The 23,619-nt window shown below is 47.5% G+C and overlaps 2 protein-coding genes across 6 annotated transcripts in view; one reads left to right on the top strand and one right to left on the bottom strand.

Annotated features, from left to right (window-relative positions):
* Positions 1 to 847: 847 nt before the first annotated feature.
* On the top strand, positions 848 to 10,096 carry WNT3 (Wnt family member 3). The gene is made up of 4 exons (XM_073005176.1): positions 848 to 1,502; positions 2,626 to 2,891; positions 3,870 to 4,357; positions 8,056 to 10,096. The coding sequence occupies exons 1-3, from the start codon at positions 1,274 to 1,276 to the stop codon at positions 4,347 to 4,349; spliced, it is 975 nt and encodes a 324-aa protein (XP_072861277.1). The 5' UTR covers positions 848 to 1,273; the 3' UTR covers positions 4,350 to 4,357; positions 8,056 to 10,096.
* A 5,428-nt stretch (positions 10,097 to 15,524) lies between these two features.
* The window catches only part of NSF (N-ethylmaleimide sensitive factor, vesicle fusing ATPase), a 161,449-nt gene continuing 153,354 nt past the window's right edge, over positions 15,525 to 23,619 (bottom strand). For 2 of the 5 annotated variants that reach the window (XM_008012238.3, XM_008012236.3), the window contains exons 18-21: positions 22,954 to 23,088; positions 21,272 to 21,385; positions 17,613 to 17,668; positions 15,525 to 17,188 (exon numbers count right to left, since the gene is read on the bottom strand). In XM_008012238.3, the coding sequence (XP_008010429.1) occupies positions 17,167 to 17,188; positions 17,613 to 17,668; positions 21,272 to 21,385; positions 22,954 to 23,088 (327 nt within the window). In that variant the 3' untranslated portion in view covers positions 15,525 to 17,166. Of the gene's footprint in view, positions 17,189 to 17,313; positions 17,484 to 17,612; positions 17,669 to 17,894; positions 18,008 to 21,271; positions 21,386 to 22,953; positions 23,089 to 23,619 lie in introns of those variants that run through there. The other 3 variants (XM_037993899.2, XM_037993900.2, XM_073005175.1) reach the window with 3 other exon arrangements.

The raw sequence follows: 23,619 nt of genomic DNA, 5'->3' as shown, positions 1-23,619 counted from the left end.
ATGGGACAGGAGGGTAATTAGCAAATCAATGGATGATGATTCTGTTTACGCTTCTATTACCAAAACTAATTATTCCGTGTTGACATAAAAGATTTGGCTTCTTAATTGGGGCCAAGTGGCGGCGGTTTGCATTTCAAACTCGATCTTGTCGGTGTGTTGGTCTCAGCGCTTTCCGGTGCCCCTCCTCGGGCCAGGTAGCGCTGAATCAAACAGCCTTGCGTCTAGACGCGCTCCCCAAAAGCGAGTCACCTCTGATCGCTCTTCCAGTCTCCGGCCAAAAGCCAGGGGAAAGCGGCTCTGGGTGAGCTGCCCATTCACTCCGCGTTGAACGTTTTAAGTCACCGCCGTAGGTTCTGGCACACGTCCCGGTCCCTAGAGGGCCCGAGGACAGGTTTGGGTTGCGGCGGGAGGGGCGATGTGTGCCCGAGAGTTTGGGAATTTGCTGGCGGCGACGAGGAGAGCATCCCGGAAGACGCCGCGAGCGCATACGCGCCCCAGTCGGTGCCCAGAACCCGGGCCTTGAACCCAGGTTCGCGCCCAGCTCCGGCTCCATGTTTGCACCCCGCCCCCAGCGAGTCCGTACACCCTAGCCGCGTGGACGGCCAAGGGTTAATCTCTGCCCCCCGCTTTGAGACCCGGGGAGCAGGGGCTCGGGCAGCCCGGGGCGCGCGTCTTCCGCGAGTCTGGGGGCGGCGGGGTCGGCGGCCGGAAGGGGCGAGGCGCGGCGGCGGCGCGGCTGGCCCTAGGCGCTTCCCCGGGCGGGGCGGGGCGGGGAGGGGCGGGGCAGGGGCGGGGGCGGGCGCCGGAGGGGCCGGGGCGGCCTGAAAAGCGCCCGAGCGCCGCCCCCCACCGCGCGGCCCGGGCCCCGCGCCCGCTGCGGTCGCCGCGCCATTCACACGCCCTCTGGCCATTCGGCGCGGCGCGGGGGCGGGGGGCGCCGCTTCAATGGGGATTTCGCGGCCCGGCGCCGGGGCCGGGGGCGCGGCCCGGCCGCGGGAGCCGCCCGTTGCTACGCGGTGGCGGCCGGCCCGGCGGCCCGGGCCCGGCGGCCGCATTATGCGGGTAATGCGGTGTGACACCGCGCGAACAAAGGCGGATTGAGCGGCCCAGCGGGCCCCGCCGGACGGGGAAGGCACAGCGGGGTTGTCAGCGCCGCTCCCAGGCTAATCCCCGCCCCGCCCCCGCTGCCCCCGCGTTCCCGGGGCTGGGAACCCAGCGCGGCCCGGGGCCCGAGCGCCGCTGCCGCCGCGGGCCGACCGGAAACGAGGGGCGCATGCCCTCGGCCCCTCTTCCCCGGGGCGCCCCGAGGGCTGGGGCGGCTGGGATTGGGGCGAGTGAGCGGCGCGGCGGGGACCCCGGGGCCGGGAGCACAGTTGGACGCGGGACCTCGGGCCCGGTTGCCGCAGCCCTAGGTCGGCCTTGGCAGCGCAGGCGCGGGGCGCAGGCGGCACCGGCTCTGCACTCTCAGCCCTCGCGTCGGTGGAACTGGGACGGGCCCCTCTGTAGGTGGCGCAGGAGGGCGTGGGGGCCGCGGAGAGCGGCCGCGGGAGCTACAAGGGGTCCCGGGTTTCCTTCTTGCAGCACTCGGCCCACAGCCCAGGAGAGGAGGAGGGCGCCTGGCTTCTAAATAAATTTGGTCACATTTATGACCAATTTTGCCGACTAGGCCGGCCAGGTGTTTCGCAGCCTGTGCCAGGTGGCGGGTCACCTCCGGCTCCGGGGTCCTGCCGTGAGGAGAGAGATGGTTGGGCTGCAGGTCTTGCAGGCCTTGGCCTCCCTGATCGTCAATGTCGACATCTATAAGATGAGTAAAACTTTCTATGTGAATGAAGCACATGCAGAGATGATGACCGTTGTGAGGAGGGTGGAGCACACCCCTGACAGTCTCCCCTTGCCCTGCGCTGGACCCTGGGATAGAACCAGGGGAATTGCCCCGTGTCTCTACCCTTCTGGGCGGGGCTTGGCCGTGTCTGGGCGTGAGGGCAGGAGAATGGGGATGGGGAGACTGAGGCACGGGCCATTACCCTCTTGGTGAGAGGCTCTAGGGGCGGAGGGAAGCTGTGTCCATTTTACAAAAAGGGCGACAGAGACCAAGAAAATGAGAGGGGTCACCCCTATGCATCCGGGTGCGGAAGGGGTGGGCCTGGAGGCTCTAGATTCCCAGGCCTCCCTCCTCACAGACCTGGAGCTCACTCAGGCGTGGGAGGGCTCAGGCCTGTGCTGGGTGGTCTCTGGACTTTGGGAAGGTGGAGGGCAGGGGGTGTGTGCCCAGCTCAGAAGTGGCTTCTGTTAAGGTTGCTGCCTTATCTCGGCAGCAACCTGCCAGAGCTTTGGTGTTGGCCCCTGTTTCTAACAGGCACTGCTCTGCCCTGTGGCATTTGAGGCCCTGGGCTAATCAGTTAGCAGCCTGGGGCCTCAGTTTGCTCATCTGCGAAGTGGGGATACCCAACTGGGTCTAAACCAGCCAAAGAGGGTGGCGAAGCTGCCTCCGTCTTGCCTCAGGGCTGGTGAGCTCTTCAACTCTTCCTGGTCTCGTTCCCCTAACGTCCTGGCCTGGGAGGTGGAGGCAGGGCAGGTGCTCCCAGGCCGGGTCCTGAGTGCTGCCTCCCCACGGCCTCCCTGCAGCCACCCGCGAGTCGGCCTTCGTGCACGCCATCGCCTCGGCTGGCGTGGCCTTCGCCGTCACCCGCTCCTGCGCCGAGGGCACCTCCACCATTTGCGGCTGTGACTCACATCATAAGGGGCCGCCTGGCGAAGGCTGGAAGTGGGGCGGCTGCAGCGAAGACGCTGACTTCGGGGTGTTAGTGTCCAGGGAGTTCGCGGACGCGCGTGAGAACAGGCCGGACGCACGCTCGGCCATGAACAAGCACAACAACGAGGCGGGCCGCACGGTGAGCCAGGCTGCCCTCCCCCAACCCTGCAGGGAGCCCCCCTCTCCCCCACCCCTCCCCCCGCCCTTCCCCTCCGGAGCTGGCCTGGCCCCCACCCCACCCCTTCCGGCAGCCCTGTGGGTTGCCGACTCCTTTTCCCCTTGGCCAGGCTTGGCCCCCTCCCCACCCCACAGCCACTTCGTCTGTCCACCCTCCTTCCTCCTTGGGCAGTTCCTGGACTCCACCCCACCCGGGATGAGTCGGCTTGGGAGCATGGCCACCCCGTGGGATCAGGTACCACCCACCCATCCTGTGCACCTTGGCACGCGATGTAGGGCTGTCAAGTCCTGGGAACCTGGCTCTGAATTCAGCCTCCACTCCCTTACTGTGCTTGTATGATCTAGGGTGAGTCACATTCAGTTCCCAGCCTCAGTTTCCCCATATATTAAATGGAGATAACTCCTATTTTTTATTTTTATTTTTTGAGACGGAGTCTCGCTCTGTCGCTCAGGTTGGAGTGCAGTGGCTTGATCTTAGCTCCCTGCAACCTCCACCTCCTGAGTTCAAACGATTCTCCTGCCTCAACCTCCCAAGTAGCTGGGATTACAGGTGTCCGCCATCACACCAGCTAATTTTTGTATTTTTGGTAGAGACGGGGTTTCGCCATGTTGGCCAGGCTGGTCTTGAGCTCCCGACCTCAGGCGATCCTCCTGCCTCAGCCTCCCAAAGTGCTGGGATTACCACCGCGCCCAGGCAACAACTCCTGTTTCATATGCTGTGAGAAGTGGACGTGCTGTCTGCCCATGCTTGGGGTGTGAAGGGGGAGGGAAACATGGTCCTATTCTTTAGGTCTTGCCTCAGTCCCCATCAGTTCTCTTCCTGGCACAGAGGAGTAGAGAAGGCTGGAGGGAAGGGGGTGGGCAGGGGCAGAGAGGGAAGGCCCGGATGTGCCCCCTCATGAGGTCAGTCTGGGGGCCAGCTGCCACTCCTCTCCCCCAGACTATCCTGGACCACATGCACCTCAAATGCAAGTGTCACGGGCTGTCGGGCAGCTGTGAGGTGAAGACCTGCTGGTGGGCGCAGCCTGACTTCCGTGCCATTGGCGACTTCCTCAAGGACAAGTATGACAGCGCCTCGGAGATGGTAGTAGAGAAGCACCGTGAGTCCCGAGGCTGGGTGGAGACCCTCCGGGCCAAGTACTCGCTCTTCAAGCCGCCCACCGAGAGGGACCTGGTCTACTACGAGAACTCCCCCAACTTTTGTGAGCCCAACCCAGAGACGGGTTCTTTTGGCACAAGGGACCGGACTTGCAATGTCACCTCCCATGGCATTGATGGCTGCGATCTGCTCTGCTGTGGCCGTGGCCACAACACGAGGACGGAGAAGCGGAAGGAAAAATGCCACTGCATCTTCCACTGGTGCTGCTACGTCAGCTGCCAGGAGTGTATTCGCATCTACGATGTGCACACCTGCAAGTAGGGCACCAGGTAGGGCTCCGGGAAGGTGGGGGAGGCTGGGAGCCTGGGCGCAGGGAATGGGGTTGTTTGCCCATCTCTTCTTCTTGACGACCCCCTTCTGTTTCTGAGCTATCCAAGACACACAAGTTCCCACAGTCAAAATAGGAAGCCAGGATTTTTCAAGCTTCCATGAGAATGGTCCTTGGGCAGAGACTTGGTGGATTGCACAAAGCACAGATAAAAACCCAGTGTTGGCTGGGTGCAGTGACTCACACCTGTAATCCCAGCACTTTGGGAGGCTGAGGTGGATGGATCACCTGAGGTCAGGAGTTTGAGACCGGCCTGGCCAATATGATGAAACCCTGTCTCTATTAAAAATACAAAAATTAGCCGGGCGTCGTGGCAGGTGCCTGTAATCCCAGCTACTCGGGAGGCTGAGGCAGGAGAAGTGCTTGAACCTGGGCAACGGAGGTTGCAATGAACTGAGATTGCACCACCGGACTCCAGCCTGGGCGACAGAGTGAGACTCCATCTCAAAAACAAAACAAAACAAAACAAAAAACCAACAACAAAAAAAACAAAATCCAGTGTGTGCACATTAGCTACCAGCAATTGATTAACATTTTTACACAAGTTAGTAAGTTATGAGCCAGATCAAATTTTTGCATAGCCACTAGCTGTCATTCTTGAGCATTCTGTGGAGCTGTGGGGTTGGAAGCTGGGAGACCTGACGTCTGGTCCTAACTTTGTCAGTAACTTCCTGTTCTTTCACTTTTCTGGGCCTCAGCTTTCTTACTATAAAGTGGTGATGGTGTTGAGGGGTGGGGGCAGTTTAAATACCTCAAGTGGAGAGCCGAAATGTCTCCTCTACCCCTGAGGCAGAGTCAGTGTGCGTCCACCTTGAACTTAAAGGGCAAGTTCTTGCACAAGCATCAATCTTACCGACCTCAGGGAGGTGGGTGGGGGGAAGCGGCATATAAACCCATATCCTGACAGATCTGAAGCTTGGGTGGAGTGGGGAGCACTCTCACCGAGTTTATGGATGATGACGAGGAGCAGGAGGGATTCAAGTTCAGAGTGGCTGGGATGAGTAATCAAAGGATCAAAGGCTGGTGGATTTTGTTCCCAAGCTTCCCAGAGGTGGCCTGCCTGGGAGGCGCTATGCACTGGCCCTGGGTTTCACAGCACCCCGGGATAGGTCAGCATGGATGAGGAGTGGTCCTGGACCCCAGGGGTGGAAGGTTTTTAAGGCTGGGGTGCCCTTTCCTCCTTTTCTCTCCCCTGAGAAGGAGCCTACTATGTCGAGGCATGAGCATGGGTGTTGGAATTAGGCCCTGCCCTGCTCCAGCTCCTACCACTTGCCAACCGTGTGACCCAAGCAAGAAATTCTTCATTTCTGTGCTCCCCAGACGTGCTGTGAGAGACAAATGAAAGGACCCTGGGGACAGGGCTTGGTTAATTGGGAAGCACTTCCCTGCTGGGTCATTGTTGGCTGAGGTGGTGCTAGGGGACAGCAGTCTGTGAAAAGGTAGAGTCTCCCCTCGGTGATGCAGTTCCGCAGGGCGCCTCTGAGCTACTGGCACATGTCTGTGCCATAGGGAGTAGGGGAGGGAAGTGGACAGGCCTCTCTTGAGATATGGGAGGTACCTGACATCATGGAGAAGAGCTCTGGCTGAGGGGCGACTCACTCAGCCCATCTAGGAAGCCCCTCAGTGCAGCTCAAGTTCTGTCCTGGTGGGGACAGTTCAGAAAGGCCGCAAGTGGCACTGCCTTTCTTGGTGTCTGAACAAAAGCAGTGTGGGGAGTGGGAGAGGACGAAGGTGAGTCCAGTGGCTCCACTCGTCCGCTCAGCTGTCTGGCCTGCGAGTGCCAGTTTCCTCCTCAGTTCAGTGGTGGTGACAATGGCAGCCCAGCAGAATTTTTTTTTTTTTTGAGACTGAGTCTCGCTTTGTCACCCAGGCTGGAGTGAAGTGTGCGATCTCGGCTCACTGTGACCTCTGCCACCTGGGTTCAAGCGATTCTCCTGCCTCAGCCTCCCAAGTAGCTGGGATTATTATAGGCGCCTGCCACCATGATTGGCTAATTTTTGTATTTTTAGTAGAGATGGGTTTTGCCATGCTGGCCAGGCTGGTCTTGAACTCCTGACCTCACGTGATCCACCTGTCTTGGCCGCCCAAAGTGCTGGGATTACAGGCGTGAGCCACCGTGCCCAGCTAGAATCAGTACTCTTCATCAGCCCTCTTTCTCCTCATTTCTGAAATGGACAATGAATGTTTTTTTTCCCCTCAATCTTATGTAAAATGCTACTTAGATATGGTTTCAAGATGCTGTGGTCCAAGTGGTTCCTACCCTGAATGCCTTCTCTGTGGAAGCTCTGGAGGCCTCACTCTGTGACCAGTGGAGGACACTCTTCCGACATGGTGCCCTTCTGATGAACGCTCCCAGGCCAGCTCTTCCACCTCACTGAACCCTGGCTTCTTCATTTGTGAACTGGGGATGAGAACTGTATTCTGTGTAGGGTTGTCCTGTGGACTGGAGACCTGGCACATGAAGGGCCTGGCCCGGGGCCCAGGTGCTCAGAGGATAACCACAGAGGCTCCTGGGCCAAGCAGAGCTGACCTCCCAGAGCCACCTCTGCAGGCGAGCTGCCTGCTCTAGAGCAATGGGCCCAGGCCGGCCGAGACTCTGCTACTCCCTGCGGACGCTGTAGGCAAGACGGGAGCCTGCGGGACGCGCTGGCAGGGATGGCAGGGGACAAAGTCTTTAGCTGTTCTCTTGGCTTCCCCAACAGTCTTGGCAGTGCAGGCAGGAGAGAGAAGCGAGTTCCAGAGCAGGCCCCGGCCCCTCCATACGGCGAGGAGAGAGCCCCTGTCAAATGGCTTGTGTCCTTCCTTTGTGGGGAAAACACCTTTTCTGTAGCTTTTTGTAGCTTTTACCCAGTGTCTCTGGCTAACCACTGATTTGGTGCCTTACAAGTGCCAGGTTTATTCCTTGTCACTCTGCTGTTGTGAGCATGGTGAGCTGGAAAGGTTCCGGCAAGAGTCAAGTGGCCTGGCTGCGCCCAGTCCTGGATCTGTTACTGCCTTGCTGAGAGACCTTGGATGTGTCCCTTCAATCTGGCTGAGCCTGTTTCTGCCTCTGTAAAGTAGTCTTACCTTGGCCTTGTCAGCCCCCAGAGGAGCTGGGGGTTGACTGGGAATGCTTCAAACCCTTTGTGAGATATGACTATGCAAATGAATAAAATGAGCACACTGCTGCTCCAATGGGAAGGAATTGTTCGTAATTTAGTATGCTTTCTCCCATTTGGACAGCTCATTATCAAGCTATTTGGTGCGGTACAAAAACACAGTGCATGCCTGGCACGAGCCCAGCACAGCAGCTGACTCGGAGTTGGGGACTGGGCCCTCGGCCGGGCACTGTTTCTCCCGTCCTGAGTGACCTGCTCCTGGGCTTCCTGTTGTCCAAGGCCCTCAGCTAGAGGTGGGGGAGGTAGAATTTCGATCCCATTCTGTGAACTCAAAAGCCCTGCTTCTCCTGTGAATCAGAACCTCCCTCAACAGTAGGCCCAAAGCACAGAGGACAGCTTGGAGAAGCCACCCAAGTCCTCATCACCTCTGAGCACCAGGGACATGTTCAGCTTCATCAGCAGCCTTTGATCTTTGAACCCCAATGGGTGGTCTCTGGGAACGGAATTATGTTTCTAATTCTTCCTCTTTATTTTCCCCAAGGGCGCTGGGAAGGGGTGAAGTGTGTGGCTGGGCGGATTCAGCGAAGTCTCATGGGAAGCAGGACCTAGAGCCGGGCGCAGCCCTCAGCGTCAGACAGCAAGGAACTGTCACCAGCCGCACGTGTGGTAAATGACCCAGACCCAACTCGCCTGTGGACGGGGAGGCTCTCCCTCTCTCTCATCTTACATTTCTCACCCTACTCTGGATGGTGTGTGGTTTTTAAAGAAGGGGGCTTTCTTTTTAGTTCTCTAGGGTCTGATAGGAACAGACCTGAGGCTTATCTTTGCACATGTTAAAGAAAATAAAAATGAAAAAAAAATTCGACTCCAACAGAACAGGCTGGGCTAATGTGGGCTCTCGGCCTGGCAGTCAAGATATCAGCATGGGCAAGGTTCTGTTTCCAAACTGCTGCTTCTGGTGACATTCCAAGACGCCTGTGAGGTGGGAGTCAGGAAGTAGGGTGCACCCCTGCAGTCTCCTTTTCTTGGTCTACTCCCATTCAAATTTGAGCTAATTTCTCATTCTGATAAAAGCCATAGGTTTAGCTAGGATGAAGCGGTAGGGAGGTCCGCGTCAGTTGTTAGAGTAGGATTTGGAGTTTGGAAGAACTGGCAGCTCAGGGTGGCCTGGTCAGCCATTTGAAGAGCAGCTGCGTGTTCTTCTGTCTCATTTTCTCTATAACCCTGTTCTGCACGAGAGGCAGTCAGATCTCAAAATCTTTTTCTACCATTCTGCAGTTTCCACCGTCAATGCAGTTCCTTTTTTTTTTTTTTTTTTTTTTTTTTGTGGTAGTGGACATTGTAAATAGGTTATGTAAGGGGGGCAAGTCTTCTCCAGCTCAAATGGCTTCCTAAATAAAGAAGCAGTATCTTCGGAAGGGGCCATTCAGTCCTTCCCAGCCCTGCTCACCTGCAGATTCTGTGTACTCCAGGTAGAGCAGCTGGACTCCAGGTCACCTTAGTATAAGTTAGACAAAGAATCCATGAGGGAGTAGCAATCGATTCCTGAAATTCCAACTTCATGACCAGCAGATGGGAAGGATGAAAACCATCCCTTTGCTTCCTCTCCAGTACGGACCCATCTTACTGTGTGCTTTCCTCTCTGGGGACAATGTGAGTAAACACGGACAGAGTTCTTTCCCCCAGCTCCTCCTCCCTCACCTGCATGCTGAGATAGCTTCCACCCATGCAGTTCCCAAGGATCTGGATTAGAAGTTGAAAGGGGAACCAGCAGTCACGTACTCCCTCGGGTGAAGCATTTCACGGCTGAGTTCTCCCTGAGGCATACTGGTCCAGCCGAGGGTCCTAGAGAAAGCTAGCAAAAGGGAGGCACATGGATTTCACAGTACGAATCAGTTCAACAACTGTCTTAGGGAGAATCAGAAAGAAGAGATGCAGCAGGGGAATGAGCAGAACAAAGGTTTTTCTTTCTCCCCCTTCTCTCTGGGGTCTACCTGAGCCTGACCTAAAATACTGGGGCAGCAATCTCCCAGCTGGTGCAGGCGGGCTTGCCAAGGCGGCCGTCCAGGAGCCCGCCTTCACTCCTAAATCTGCTGGCCACAAGCCCTGCTAAAGATACACATCTCCACCCTCCGCCGAGTCTGAAATGCCCCTCCCCATCTCACCTTAGACTGAAAAGTTTTAAATCATGTCAACTGGATAATGCTTGCTTTATGTGAGAATACTTCAGCAGAATGGATACGAATTTTCAAAACAATCTTTTCATATCTATGTATTCTATATTAAAAGTGATAAAGTCATGTTTCTGGGGCGTATTCAAGTAGCTGACAAGTAATTATTTAATAATAGTACATGAGTGCATTGTAATGATTCTCGCCGTAGTCAGGTAATAGTATCCAACCGAAATTTCCTACCAACCTGCTGTATCCAAAGTTTTGTAAAAAGTTGTAGAAGTTGTTGATCTTTTTGATTTTATATTCAAAAAGTCTCTTTTTATAAATATTATTTATTATACAATGTATATACCTTTGAGTTAACTAAGATTATATATTATATAAATATATATATATTTGGAGAAAATATATTTCATCATGCAGTTTTTTTCTGTTAAGTCATTAAAGAGAAGGTAAACAAACCTAAAATGGATACATTGTACACTGTGTGGAGTTTCCAGATTAATGCTCAGGAGGTCAAGGATATGAGATTCTGAACATAGTGGCCTCAGCTAATTAAATGACCAAGTGAAGGTCATTTCCTCTTTTCTCTAAGCAAGATCGTCAGACATGTCATGGACAGTGGGTCTGATATACCATAGGACATTCTTAAAGGCTTCTTTTGTTCTAAATTAACTTCTAACAATGAATTTCCAGTTTTAGAAAACAACAATGTGGGTACTAATTCATTTCACAGACTCAAGTATTTTCCATGTACAAATTAATGTCACAGGCACTCCTAAAAGATGTGGCCCAAGGCCAGCAGACCGCAGGGGTGGCCACTGCCTTAATCCCCTCCTCACCATGTTTTCAACTCCATTTAATGGGAAAATAGGATTTTCTCTATTGAAAATGAAACTTGACTGAAAATGGTCTGTCCCCTGCTAGCTCCACTGTGAGAGCTAAGCCGTAGAAGAGGTAGGTTGGTCGATAAGAAGAAAGGGTGTGCCCTGGGCTGTGGGCTGTCTGGAGCAAGTGTCATTTGAAGTTGGTTTGGGTTTAGGTAGAAAGGGCCTGCCAGTGGGCATGCTCTGGGGACGGGCACCCTCTCAGACCGCCGCTTCACAGGACCCAGTGGAAGCTCACAGGTTATGCCTTCTCAACAATGAGATACCACAAGTTGGTTTTATGACAACAGACATTCCTTTAGTTTTCAGACCTACCCATAAAATGTCACTTTTGATTTATTTGGCACATTATTTCAGAGAATGATAAAAATGTTTTTTCTTTCTCTTTCGCCTAATCTACCTCAATTAGGAACAAATCTTACCTCACTACAAAGAGAAATAATGAGAACAGACTAGGGTGGGGTGGCTCATGCCTGTAATCCCAGCACTTTGGGAGGCCGAGGTTGGGGGGGGATCACTTGAGGTCAGGAGTTCGAGACCAACCTGGCCAACATGGTGAAAGCCCGTTTTTACTAAACATACAAAAATTAGCAGCTGGGCGTGGTGGTCCATGCCTATATCCCAGCTACTCGGGAGGCTGAAGCAGGAGAATCACTTGAACCTGGGAGGCGGAGGTTGCAATGAGCTGTGATCACACCACTGTACTCCAGCCTGGGCAACAAGGCGAGACTCCATCTCAAAAAAAAAAAAAAAAAAAAAAAAAAACCAGGAAAATAAAGCCATGAGCCACCTATGGTGGAGGCGGGCTGCTCTGTGCTGCATTCAGACCTCTAACCTGAGGTTTGGAATAGCCACCATGCACTCTGTTCATGCACTCTGTTTTGCCCATGATGTGTCTTTAGCCCCTGAAAAGCTGAAACCACAAAAACTGTTATGCTTCAGCTGTACAACGAACTGGACATGTACAGGATACAGATCTCCTCTACATCTTATGGTCTGGTCATTTTTATTTCATTTTGACTTTTTATTTTACTTTTGCATAAAGCTAATGAAAGTTGGCTATACCTTTTCTGAAATGCTTGGGACCAGAAATGTTTCAGACTTCGGAAGATTTGCATATATACAATGAGATATCTTGAGGATGGGACCCAAGTCTAAACACGAAATTCGTTTGTTTCATGTGCACCTTACGCACATAGCCTGAAGGTAATTTTATAAAATATTTTTAATAATGTTGTGCATGAAACAGTTTTGACTGCATTTTGAATTTTGATTGCTACCTGTCACACAAGGTCAGGTGTGGAATTTTTCACTTGTGGCATCCTGTCGGTGCTGAAAAGTTTTAGATTTTAGAGCACTTCAGATTTTGGATTTTTAGATTAGGGATGCTCAACCTGAACTTATCTATCCCAGCGTTCTGGGTATTTTTTCCTTTTTTTTTTTTTTTTGAGATAGGATCTTGCTCTGTTGCCCAGACTGGAGTGCAGTGGTGTGATCATGGCTCACTGCAGCCTCAACCTCCTGGGCTCAAGTGACCTCCTACCTCAGGCTCCCATGTAGCTGGGACCATAGGCCATGTGTCACCATGCCCAGCTAATTTTTAAATTTTTTTTTTTAGAGATGAGGTCTTGCTATGTTGCTCAGGCTGGTCTTGAACTCCTAGCCTGAAGTGATCCTCCCACCTCGGCCTCTCAAACTGTTGGGATTACAGGCATGAGCCACCCCATCTGGCCAGTCCTTTTTCAATCAATTAAGATTGCCAAATATTTAAATGGCCCATATTCATACTAATGAAGACCATTTGTAATCCTATAATTAATCATAGTTTTTAATTTTTTTTTTTTTTATAGTTTTTAATTTTTAAGAGACAAGTGTCTATGTCAGGAGTACAGTGGCATGATCATGGCTTAACAGCCTTGACACCCTGGGCTCAAATGATCCTCCTCGGCCTCCCAAATAACTAGGACTCAGGTGCACTCCACCACGGTAATTCAAATCTTTTGTAGAGATGGGGTCTTGCTGTGTTGCCCACTGGTCTCAAACTCCTGGGTTCAGGGGGTCCTCCCACCTCAGCCTCCCAAAGTGTTGGGATTACTGGGTGAGCCACCACGCCCCGCCCAATCTTATTTGATGGTTAAGGAGAATACAGTTTATAGCTGTGCTTGAACCTGTAGTTTTCCCCTATGTATAAATACTTATAAACATCTAAACACAAGAGGACATTGTTTAAAAATCTGAGAGAGACAACATAATGAGAAGATATCTTTCAAAGCAATATTACTTTATGAAGAAAGAAGGGAAGGAAAGCATGTGAGACAGTTCAAGGATGAGGGAATGAAGTACAAAGAAAGGCCGAAGGAAAGAAGGTAGGGAAAAAGCAGAAAAGCAAGGAAACATGATGGCGAGATGATTCTCGGTGTTATCTAATGCTGTCTCCTGTGGTGGCTCTGGACATAGGGACATGTTCTCGTGTGTGTGGCTGGTCTGCACACTCAAGTGAAGTCAGTGCAGCTAAGCATTGCTGCTACACTGCCACTATTACTCCCAAAATAGTAAGACAAAAGTTGTGTGGAGTATATGCTGGGAAAATTTCAAACATGATCCTTCCTTGGATATTTTGTCTTCACCCACTTGGGATGCTTGCCCATCACAGGCGCTATCTGCTGCATCTTAATGCCATGGTGCCCGTCCAGCACACACCCTTGTGGGCTCATCTCCAGGACCCAGTCTCAGTACGGCTTGCCAGCTGATGAGAAACTCTCGATCGTTTTGTAATAAATTCTGCAATTTACATGCTTTCTTGAACTCTCATACACACCCTTCCCCAGTCACTTAGACAGTTTTGCTCTTGTTGCCCAGGCTGGAGTGCAGTGGTGTGATCTTGGCTCACTGCAACCTCTACCTCCCAGGTTCAAGCAATTCTCCTGCCTCAGCCTCCCAAGTAGCTGAGATTACAGGCATGAGCCACCACGCCTGGCTAATTGTGTATTTTTAATAGAGATGGGGTTTCACCATGTTGGTCAGGCTGGCATTGAACTCCTGACCTCAGGTGATCTGCCTGCCTCGGCCTCCCAAAGCGCTGGGATTACAGGTGTGAGACACCGCGCCCGGCTGCCCCCAGTCACTTCTTTATAGAGGCTATGGACCAAGTTGTCAGGCAAGGAAAATGAAATCCTGCTTTCACCTTCTGTGTTTGGGCTGGGGTGGTTGTTTACAGCTGACTCACTGTTTCAACAAGTCTGTTGATCAGGATTTGATTATTGTACACACTTCACTCTACTCCATGATTTTATGACTTGTTGCTGAAACTTTTAAAGGGGAGGCTGCAATTTTTAGGATATGAAAAGACAGCCTTAAAGTAAAAACACATTTCCGACTTTAACCACAATTATGCAATTTTTCTGTGTGATATGAAAAAAAAAAAGTCCCAGTGAAGATGTACAAATTTAGAAAGGATAAAATAACCTCCTCTTTTGAGGTTTTGATCTCAAAAACATCTTCTGACAAAAAAATAGCCAGTTAACAATTCGCCCATAGATGAAGAAACCTAAGGCGGCAGCTAGCTGGAGTCTCCTTTGCTTCTTCACAGGCCATTCTGTAATTTCATACGCTCTGCTGTACAGCATTGGCTTTGAAGAATATTTGGGCAGCTTCAAGAACCTGCCTTCTCAAGGCTATGCAGGGACCAGGTCGGCCTCAGGGTCCTCCTCCCAGGAACTCCCATTGTGGAAGTTCTTGAAGTTGGCCTCTTCCCCACAGGGCCTTGTGGATTTTCTGAGCTGCCTCCTGTCCTAACCTGAGCCAATGCTAAGGATCAAGGTTTAGGAGGCTAAGACATCTGATAGCTCAGAAAAATGTAAAAAACTATGGAGGATACAAAAATGAACCATGTGAAGCAATCTTACTGAGAGCCTTTAAGTTCCTTGGTTTGTACATTTCACAGAAAGGAGTAGTTCTAATTGAGCGACAACTCTTATTACTAACCTTGTTTGTGGCTTAGGTACCTGAGTTTTTTCTTTTTTCTGAGACAAAGTATTGCTCTGTTGCCCAGGCTGAGTGCAAGTGGCGTGATCTCGGCTCACTGCAACCTACAGTATCAGAAAAAGTTAATATATAACCATCTTTATGCTTTATACTTAATCTTACTAAAAAAAAAAAAAAAAAATGCCTGGCACAGTGGCTCATGCCTGTAATCCAAGAACAGGGAGGCTGAGGTGGGCGGATCACTTGAGGTCAGGAGTTCAAGACCAGTCTGGCCAACATGGTGAAAACCCGTCTCTACTAAAAATGCAAAAAACAGCCGAGTGTGGTGGCACATGCCTGTAATCTCAGCTACTCTGGTTCTGCCTCCAGGTTCAAGTGATTCTCCTGCCTCAGCCTCCTGAGTAGCTGGGATTACAGGCATGTGCCACCACACCCAACTATTTTTTGCATTTTTAGTAGAGATGGGGTTTCACCATGTTGGCCAGGCTGGTCTTGAACTCCCAACCTCAAGTGATCCGCCTACCTCAGCCTCCCAAAGTTCTTGGATTACAGGTATGAGCCACCGTGCCAGGCATTTTTTTTTTTTTTTTTTTTTTTTTGAGACGGAGTCTCGCTCTGTCACCCAGCCTGGAGTGCAGTGGCGCCACCTTGGCTCACTGCAAGCTCGGCCTCCTGGGTTTACGCCATTCTCCTGCCTCAGCCTCCCGCATTTTTTTTTTAGTAAGTTAAAATAAGTATAAAGCATAAAGATTGTCATATATTAACTTTTTCTGATACTGTAATGATCTGTTTTTAAATAACTATACTTTCTAAATAATTAAGAGATTTTTAAAATAAAAATCATCCCTCACATTATGCTACTTATAACAAAACAAGGAGAGATTTCTTTCCTGAGCCCCCTCCTTCTTCCTCCATTCCTGTCAGCTGTCCATGTGGTTATATATGAAACACTGGTCTACAGAACATTTTCAAGTATATTTACTCTTTATTGCATTCCTTCATTTGCATTAAACAATATTTATATTTTTCAATATAGTTTTGGACAAAACACAAAGACATTAAGCTCATTTAACAAGAGACGTAAGTTAACACAATGTGAGCTGTTTTCATGAGGAGGCAAGAGGCAAGCTCTTAGAGGAATCCAGGATACTGGCCACCAGGAATCACAGGAGCTCACAATACAATCTACTTCTTTAAGAGCCACAAAATAAGCTAGGGAAGAAAACCCAAAACAAAGAAGATATAACATACAAGTCTCCAAGAAAAGTATACAAATAGCAAGATTTGGAGATGATTTGCTTTCTCACATGGGGACAAATGACAGAAGAGCCACACCCAAGTGCCACTGTGGCCACAAGCCTCATGGGTGGCGTGTGGTGTAAGCACCTTAGGATGGCTTCTAATTGCTTGTCCTTGCATTTTAAGCAGCAATGGGGAGAGAGAGGCACGCTCCATAAGTCTCATCACCAAATATGACCTAATTAAATTCCTGCTAAGTCAGTCAGTTATAAAACAGATTGCTCTCAAAAGGACTCAATGGGTGCTTCCTTTTGGAAGAAGTGTGTGGAGGGTAAAGGAAATGTGTTCAATGTATTGGAATGGACAATAAAGCACTGAGGGAGAGGGCTAGAAAACGATTTTTCTGGAGAATAGTGTTTTATTTAGACACTAGATAGTACAGATGAATTAAAATAAAGGATAAATTCTAAGTAAGTCATTAAGCTAAGGAAAAAGCAGTGATACTAATAAGCCTTCATATTATACTAAGGAATTGACCCACTTGGAGTTGGACACTAATTAGTGCCGAGGGGTTTGTAAATTACTTTAATTCCTTTCTGTTTGGGGGTGTATGCTTTTTCCATACCTATCTTTCACTTGTTTTTAACAACATCTACTAAGTGGTAATAATTAGCGTATCTCTTACCACAGAGCAAATTAGTTATACTAAGGGGAAGTCACAACCAACACGGTAGTCATCTGACTTTCTGTTAAGAAAGATCTTCTGACTGCAACTTGAAAACATCTCTGACAATGGTTGAGAACAGCATTTTAGACATTCAATGCCTTGTTTCTTCAGGCAAAGAGAATAACCAGTCTTGTGGGAGACCTTTAACCAAATACCCAGTGACCTTTAGTGTTAGCTCAGGACAGCTGTCAGAGGATCTCTGGCCCACGCCTCAATTTACTAAGCCAGGTTTGGATGTAGAAAGTCTGCCTTCTAATTGGCTAATTGTTGTCATGCAACATTCATTACACTGACTGAGAGTTTTCAGGGGTGATGTGCTAGTAGAGAGCCTGAAACGTGTAGTGTCCACAAGTACTGCATGGTTCCCACACAGAGGGACTGAGCAAGAAGGAATCACTTTAGCCTGCATGGGAAGGTAAGCGCAGCATTCTAAACCAAATTTACACCTTCCACAAGACACTAAGCTATCTCAGTACGCATAAGGAAGGGGGTTTTATTGCACTAATCATGCAGAGTGAGCACGTGTTGAAGGTAGAGAACGTTCCACTTAGTCCAGTATCTTGAGTAAGACAGTGAAGATCCCAGGCCATCTTCACCTTGGTCACTTCCCTTGGTCACTGTGGGTTTCAAATAGTTCATTTTCAATCAAAATCAAGGGGGCTACTGCAAAAGAAATACCAAAACACAAAAAACCAGATGAGGGTCTGTAAAAAACTATTAAAAAAAAAAAAAAGTCACCAAAAGCTTCTTAATGGTTAGCCTACATTTCCCACTATGCATTTGCTATTAGATGAGCACTTCACAAAAGAAAATGGTCACATCTCCATGCATGTAAAAGCAGGTTCCGATAAATATGTACCATTAAGTTTTTCCTGCATTGTGACAAGGAAGTTTTGCGAAGCAGGACAGGGAGAGCAAACCAACAGTACAACCAACTTCCTTGCTTGGTCTCTCGGACCTACAACACAGCGAAGAATTCAAATAAATGGAAACAAACTTATCTAGGAAAGCAACTCTTAGAATAGGCACAGGGATTTAACAGGGTGGTAAGTTTGGTTGATGGTCATTAAATGTTGTGTGTACTTACGCTCCTTCTTCTCTTAAGAGGGCCAAGAATTTTCTCACACGGTATTCAGGATCCATCTAAATACATCAGAAGAAATGAAGATGGGTTAATGGTACCTTATAACAACTCTGCACTTGCTTCATGCCAAGGCAATGTTCGGATTCACACTTCATCAATGCTCCGCTAGGTCACTGAATTACCTGCTCCTTGACCAGCATTCTCACACAAAGCAGATCACATCATTTGGAGGAAGTGAATGGGGTTTTCCAGAACCATGTACACTGGGTTCCAAAAGACCCAAGCCCACTGACCATCATAGGCACTTGGGCCAGGCGTGCCCTGTGCTGGTACCTGTGAAGCATCGCTGTGAGACTGGACAGGGCCATTCATCAGTGTTCAAATGACACCCAATTCATCTGTTGAAGGTATAAAAGTCTATAAAATCGCAGCAAAGTAGAAGATACCAAGTTGAGGTTAATTCAACAACTAAAAAATAGCTTAACTCTACATAATCAACAATATAGCTTTTCTTAGCTTCAGTATCCGTCATATAGTTTCTTTGTAGTAACAAAGTTGTGCTAAAACTAAAACAATGAAGAGTACTGCTGATTCCTGAAATAATCTCTAGATGAATCTGGGTCTCCTGTCATGAGTCTAAGAAAAAATGGTGCAACTTTTGTTTCAGGTGCTTGGTTCAGGTGGTTATTACTAACTATCTAGACTGGTTTTCATTTTCTATTCATATTTATACTAACTTGTTAAATATACTTTATTCTCGTAGGCCCACAGGAGACACGAAGTTATCTAGAAAACAATCATTAAAAACATCTTTAATTCCTGAAGATGAATTTTTATTGTAAGAAACACACCTAACTTTTAAAATATGTTTCAGAGCAGGAGTCTGTTTCCCAAGAGGGAACTCCCTGCCCTCCAGGAATAACTTTCAAATGCTCAGTGCAGCTGTGGGTAGATGTGCAATTGGACTCCCCTCCAACCACGGATTTTTTTTCCTTTTTTTCTTTTTTTTTTTTTAAGATTTCTTCTATCTCAGAAAAACACTGAACAGAAGTTTCAAATGTATCAAAGGTAAGAGGTCAGACTACAAAGGACTAAGAAAAAGTGTGAATAGCTAACAAAAGAAACATTTTTCCTCTTTGGGAATAGAATTACATATGAATCAATTGTCAAGTTCTTAAAAAAAAAAAAAAAAAAGGAACTGGCTGAAGCATAGTTGTAGTTGGTACTTGCAGTTCTTTGCCCATTAAATATATTTAATATATGTGAGCAACAACTTACTGACTTGCCTGTAGCTATGGAATTAAAAGTCAGGAGAAAGGGAGGAAAAAAGTAATCTAGATAAATGACTTTATTCCCTCAGGTGACATCCAGTCAGAGCAGATCCTCAGCTCTGTGCAAGTTTTAACAGAATCGCGTGTAGTGAACAGAGAGGTAACATGACTTATATTCTGCAAAACTACATGCCTCTTCACTTAGGCTCAGCCTCTCTAAGGCAGATCTAAAGAGAATTCACTCAGCTGCACGAAATCCATTTGACATGAAGGGGTTCAAACTCAGAGGCCTATGAAATGTCAGTCGCTGCAGATTAGGCCTGAGTGCCCCACTCTCACTCTCTACCCCACATGCATAAGAAGCATTAACTTGATCACTGACCTGCAGGCATCAAAGGAAGGGAAAAGGATGAGGTTTGGGGAAAAAAATCCACATAGTTTCTTCTATGCAATTATTGAAAAAAAAATTAAACTGAAACTTAAAAAAAAAAAAAAAGGGCTGACAATCTGACAGATTTATCTTTTTTTCACGGAAAGAGCCAATACACCTGTATTTGCACCTTTACCAAGAATAAGTCTAAACCAAGTGGTTAGTCTGTAACTTTAATTTATGGCTCATAATGGAAAATAAATTAATTGACTTAAAAATAGTCCATCTGAAAGCTTAGTAGATTAAATTAGATTTCTGAAAGCCACAAAAATTTTATTTTCAGATAAATTTACCAGAAAAGATTAAAAAGCATTCACTTCATGTTTCCAATGTGTTATTGGTCCAAGAGCCTATTTCAGATGTAACTGAAACAGAAACTTCACCTCTGCCACTCACTGCCCATACTAGCAGAATGGCAGGACCATCAGTAAGTAACACATGATGCCTAGAATACAGTCATTCTGTCCACCTAGGACAGAATGAATTTATAGTTATTCATCCAACAAAAGTTTACTGGCCGGGTGCAGTGGCTCACGCCTGTGATCCCAGCACTTTGGGAAGCCGAGGTGGGCGGATCACCTGAGGTCAGGAGATCAAGACCAGCTTGGCCAACATGGTGAAACCCCATCTCTACTAAAAATACAAAAAATTAGCCGGGTGTGATGGATGGGCGCCTGTAATCCCTGCTACTCAGGAGGCTGAGGCAGGAGAATCCCTTGAACCTGGGAGGTGGAAGTTGCAGTGAGCCGAGATCATGCCACTGCACTCAAGCCTGGGCAACAGAATGAGACTGTCTCAAAAGAAAAAAAAAAAAAAAGAAGTTACTGAGGGCCAGGCATGGTGGTGCATGCCTGTAATCCCAGCACTCTGGGAGGCTGAGGCAGATAGATCACTTGAGCTCAGGAGTTCAAGACCAGCATGGGCAACATAGTGAACCACGTCTCTACAAAAAATACAAAAATTAGTTGAGTATGGTAGCACATGCTGGTAGTCCCAGCTTGGGAGGCTGAGATAGGAGGATCGCTTGAGCCTGGGAGGTCAAAACTGCAGTAAGCTGTGATCATGGCACTGCATTCCAGCCTGGGAGACAGAGCGAGACACTGTCTCAGAATAATAATAATAATAATAGTAATAAAAGTTTACTAAGCACCCTCATATGTGTTGGCTCTGTTCCAGGGACTTTGGACTCAACAGTAAGAGCCAAGGTCTCTGAATTAATAGGGCTTGATAGGGAGATATTTATCAGCTAACTAGTATGTCAGATAAGGACAAGAAGACACAGGATGGGAATATGGAAGGGTGGAGTTCTAAAAAGAGGAAAGGTAAGTTGCCAGGAGATACGAGAAAGTCCCAAAGAAGTTTCATCTGTCTTTGTGCAGGCAGCAGCCTGGGGCTTAGTTTTCTTCATGATTCTGGATGCTTCAACTCTACAGCAGTTTGCATGATATTTCTAGGAGCCCAGCCAGGGACAAATATACAGATCTCAGGTCTAGACTGCACAACTTAATTAACTTGTCCCTTAAAACAGTCTCCCAGACACCATTTGGTATATGTGCGGTCGCCTACTGACTTGAGGTGCAACACCATCCCTTCTCCATCAATAACCTGGCGAAGTGATCTTGGATAATTCACTGACAGCCTGTGGCACACACAGTATCCTCATCTCCAAAATGAGGGGGCAGCAGAACAATTGCTCTTTGAAGTCTTTTCTAGTTCTAAGATCTAGTGGCTCCCTAAATTAAAACTAACTTTATAATCTTTCCTTCCATTTTTGAATTTTAAGAAGTTGAAAAGTATTGATAAGTGGTCAATCTCAGAAGCAGGCTACCAAATTAAGTTTGGAAATAATATAAGAAAATCAAAACTTTAATTAAAAGCCTTGGCAAAGGAAATACTGAACCCTCTTGGTGTGTCCTGAAGCTTTATTCTGTCTGAGTCATATGGAGAAGGAAGTCCCTTACCTGTAGGGACATCTCGATCAACATGAGTAACTTCTTGATTCCTATCCAGACCTTCTTCCCTTTGACTTGCTGAGAAATCGTGGTGCGTTCCTTATCCTTGAAGTTGCCCAAAAGCTACAAAAACAATAAACAATAATCAAAGCACTTTTACAGTGAACACATCAACATTGCTTAATTCTATTTACCTTTAAAAGAAGAGTGATAAGAACTACCTAACTGTTCAAGTTGATAGAATTGTCTTCTTTAAAATCCAGTCTGACCTTCCTAAACCCATTAGGTGCAATCATGAAAGTGAAAACTGGTATCCTAAACCCCATTTTCTTATGGACCTTCATGTAACTTGTATTTGCTGGGGAAAAAAATAGCTCCAATCCATAATAAATCTAAATTAAAATTTTTAACATTCTTTTCTAGGAACAATCTGTATGTGTCAAAGCAAACTACCTTTAATTCTCTTACCCAGTTCCTGCACAAAACCTGCCTACATGGGTAACCTGAAACATTTATCATATAGATACGTTTCCATTTTGTTGGGGGCCTTGAGGACTTTACGAAGCTTTACTGACTCTACCACTGCTGAACAACTCAGTAGGTAACATTTTCCAATAGAGCTCACCAAGTCACTTGTGAATATTGATATTAAAAGTTAAATGAAGAACATTCTTTAAAAATGACTTTGTCATTTTCAAAAAATTAAAACATTTCTATTTCTAAACTTGTTAATAAAGTTCCTTTTACTTCTGTAGTTTTTGACATTTCTAAGGCTTTAATCATCGTTCCAATTTATTAAATGCAAGGAAATGTGCTAAAAGCCATTATGAATAGTTAATTTTTCTATACAGTGATTACCTTACCCCCACACTGCCACCCATTCAAGTTTCTGGTCCAAGTAATCTATATACATCACTCATGCTGGATACAGAGCAATTAATTCCTGGCAGTTTGTAGCTGCCTACATTGAGGAATGGGAAATTAATTCACTGTCATGTATACTCATCTTTCTCCTCTAATTCCTGAAAACAACTGGAGGTACAGGTTGAGTATCCCTAATTCAAAAATCTGAAATCTAAAATGCTCCAAAATCGGAAACTTTTTGAGTGCCAACATGACATTCAAAGGAAATGCTCACTAAAGCAATTCAGATTTCCAGATTAGAGATGCTCAACCTAAATATAATGCAGTATTCCAAAATCTGAAAAAATCTGAAATCTGAAACACTTCTGGTCCTAGGCATTTTTTGTTGTTAGACAGAGTCTTGCTCTCTCGCCCAGACTGGAGTGCAGTAGCACAATCTTGGCTCACTGCAACCTCCGCCTCCCAGGTTGAAGCAATTCTCCTACTTCAGCCTCCTGAGTAGCTGGGACTACAGGCGCCATGCCTGGCTTATTTTTGTATTTTTAGTAGAGACAGAGTTTCACCATGTTGGCCAGGCTGGTCTCGAACTTCTGACCTCAAGTGATCCACCTGCCCTGGCCTCCCAAAGTGCTGGGATTACAGGCGTGAGCCACCGTGCCTGGCCTAGTCCCAGGCATTTTGGATAAGGGATACACAACCTGTAATATCCTCAGGCCCCATGTTCTGGACTAGCATAAAAACCAAACACCAGGTATAATGTGGTACCACTTATTTCAGCCTCAATTCCTTTCTTATAAACAGTGTGCAATCCATTGACTCATTTTCACCTCCAAAGCTTCCAACAGCTGCTCTCCTGTGGCAATGTTGGGCACGTGGATGGTGGTGCTGAAAGCATTAAGCATTTCCATCTCCTGAAGGACATCTTTGCGGCTAGTGGTCCCAATGATAAGAAGCTTGCGGCCCTGATCATAGTGAGAAAATGTGTTAAAATGTACATAAGACTAATTAGGAAACTACAGTAAGCTTGAACACAATTTGCAAAAGCCATTTATTTAATCTTGCAAATGCAAATGATTGGCAAAAGAGAAGAAAACAATTCAGGATTTTCCTGAAAATCCTGAAGAAAGGTACCAACATGATTCAGAAAGTGGCAACATGTGAACAGCTCCTTCTCATTCACATCAATAAAACAATGGATTAGTAAATCAGGAAGATACACAAACCAAATGGAAAGATACTGACATGTATGTATGTAATTCCTGCCTTAGAGCCAACATGGCACATGTATGGTGGGAATTGGGGAAAAAAGATGAAATGAATAGATAGTATGTGGCGCTGGCTTTACAAGGCTTTGGTACAGAGCAGGGTAATAATAGTTTACATTTATGTAACACTGAACAGTAAAAGGCATGGGCTAAAGTGCTTTCCATAATTGTCACATTCAATATTTTTCATTTTTACTTTTAATGCTGAAATATTAAAAAAAAAAAAGT

The sequence above is a fragment of the Chlorocebus sabaeus genome, chromosome 16 (assembly GCF_047675955.1).
Source record: "Chlorocebus sabaeus isolate Y175 chromosome 16, mChlSab1.0.hap1, whole genome shotgun sequence".
Classification (NCBI taxonomy): domain Eukaryota; kingdom Metazoa; phylum Chordata; class Mammalia; order Primates; family Cercopithecidae; genus Chlorocebus; species Chlorocebus sabaeus.
This window is presented reverse-complemented; position numbering and strand designations above follow the sequence as displayed.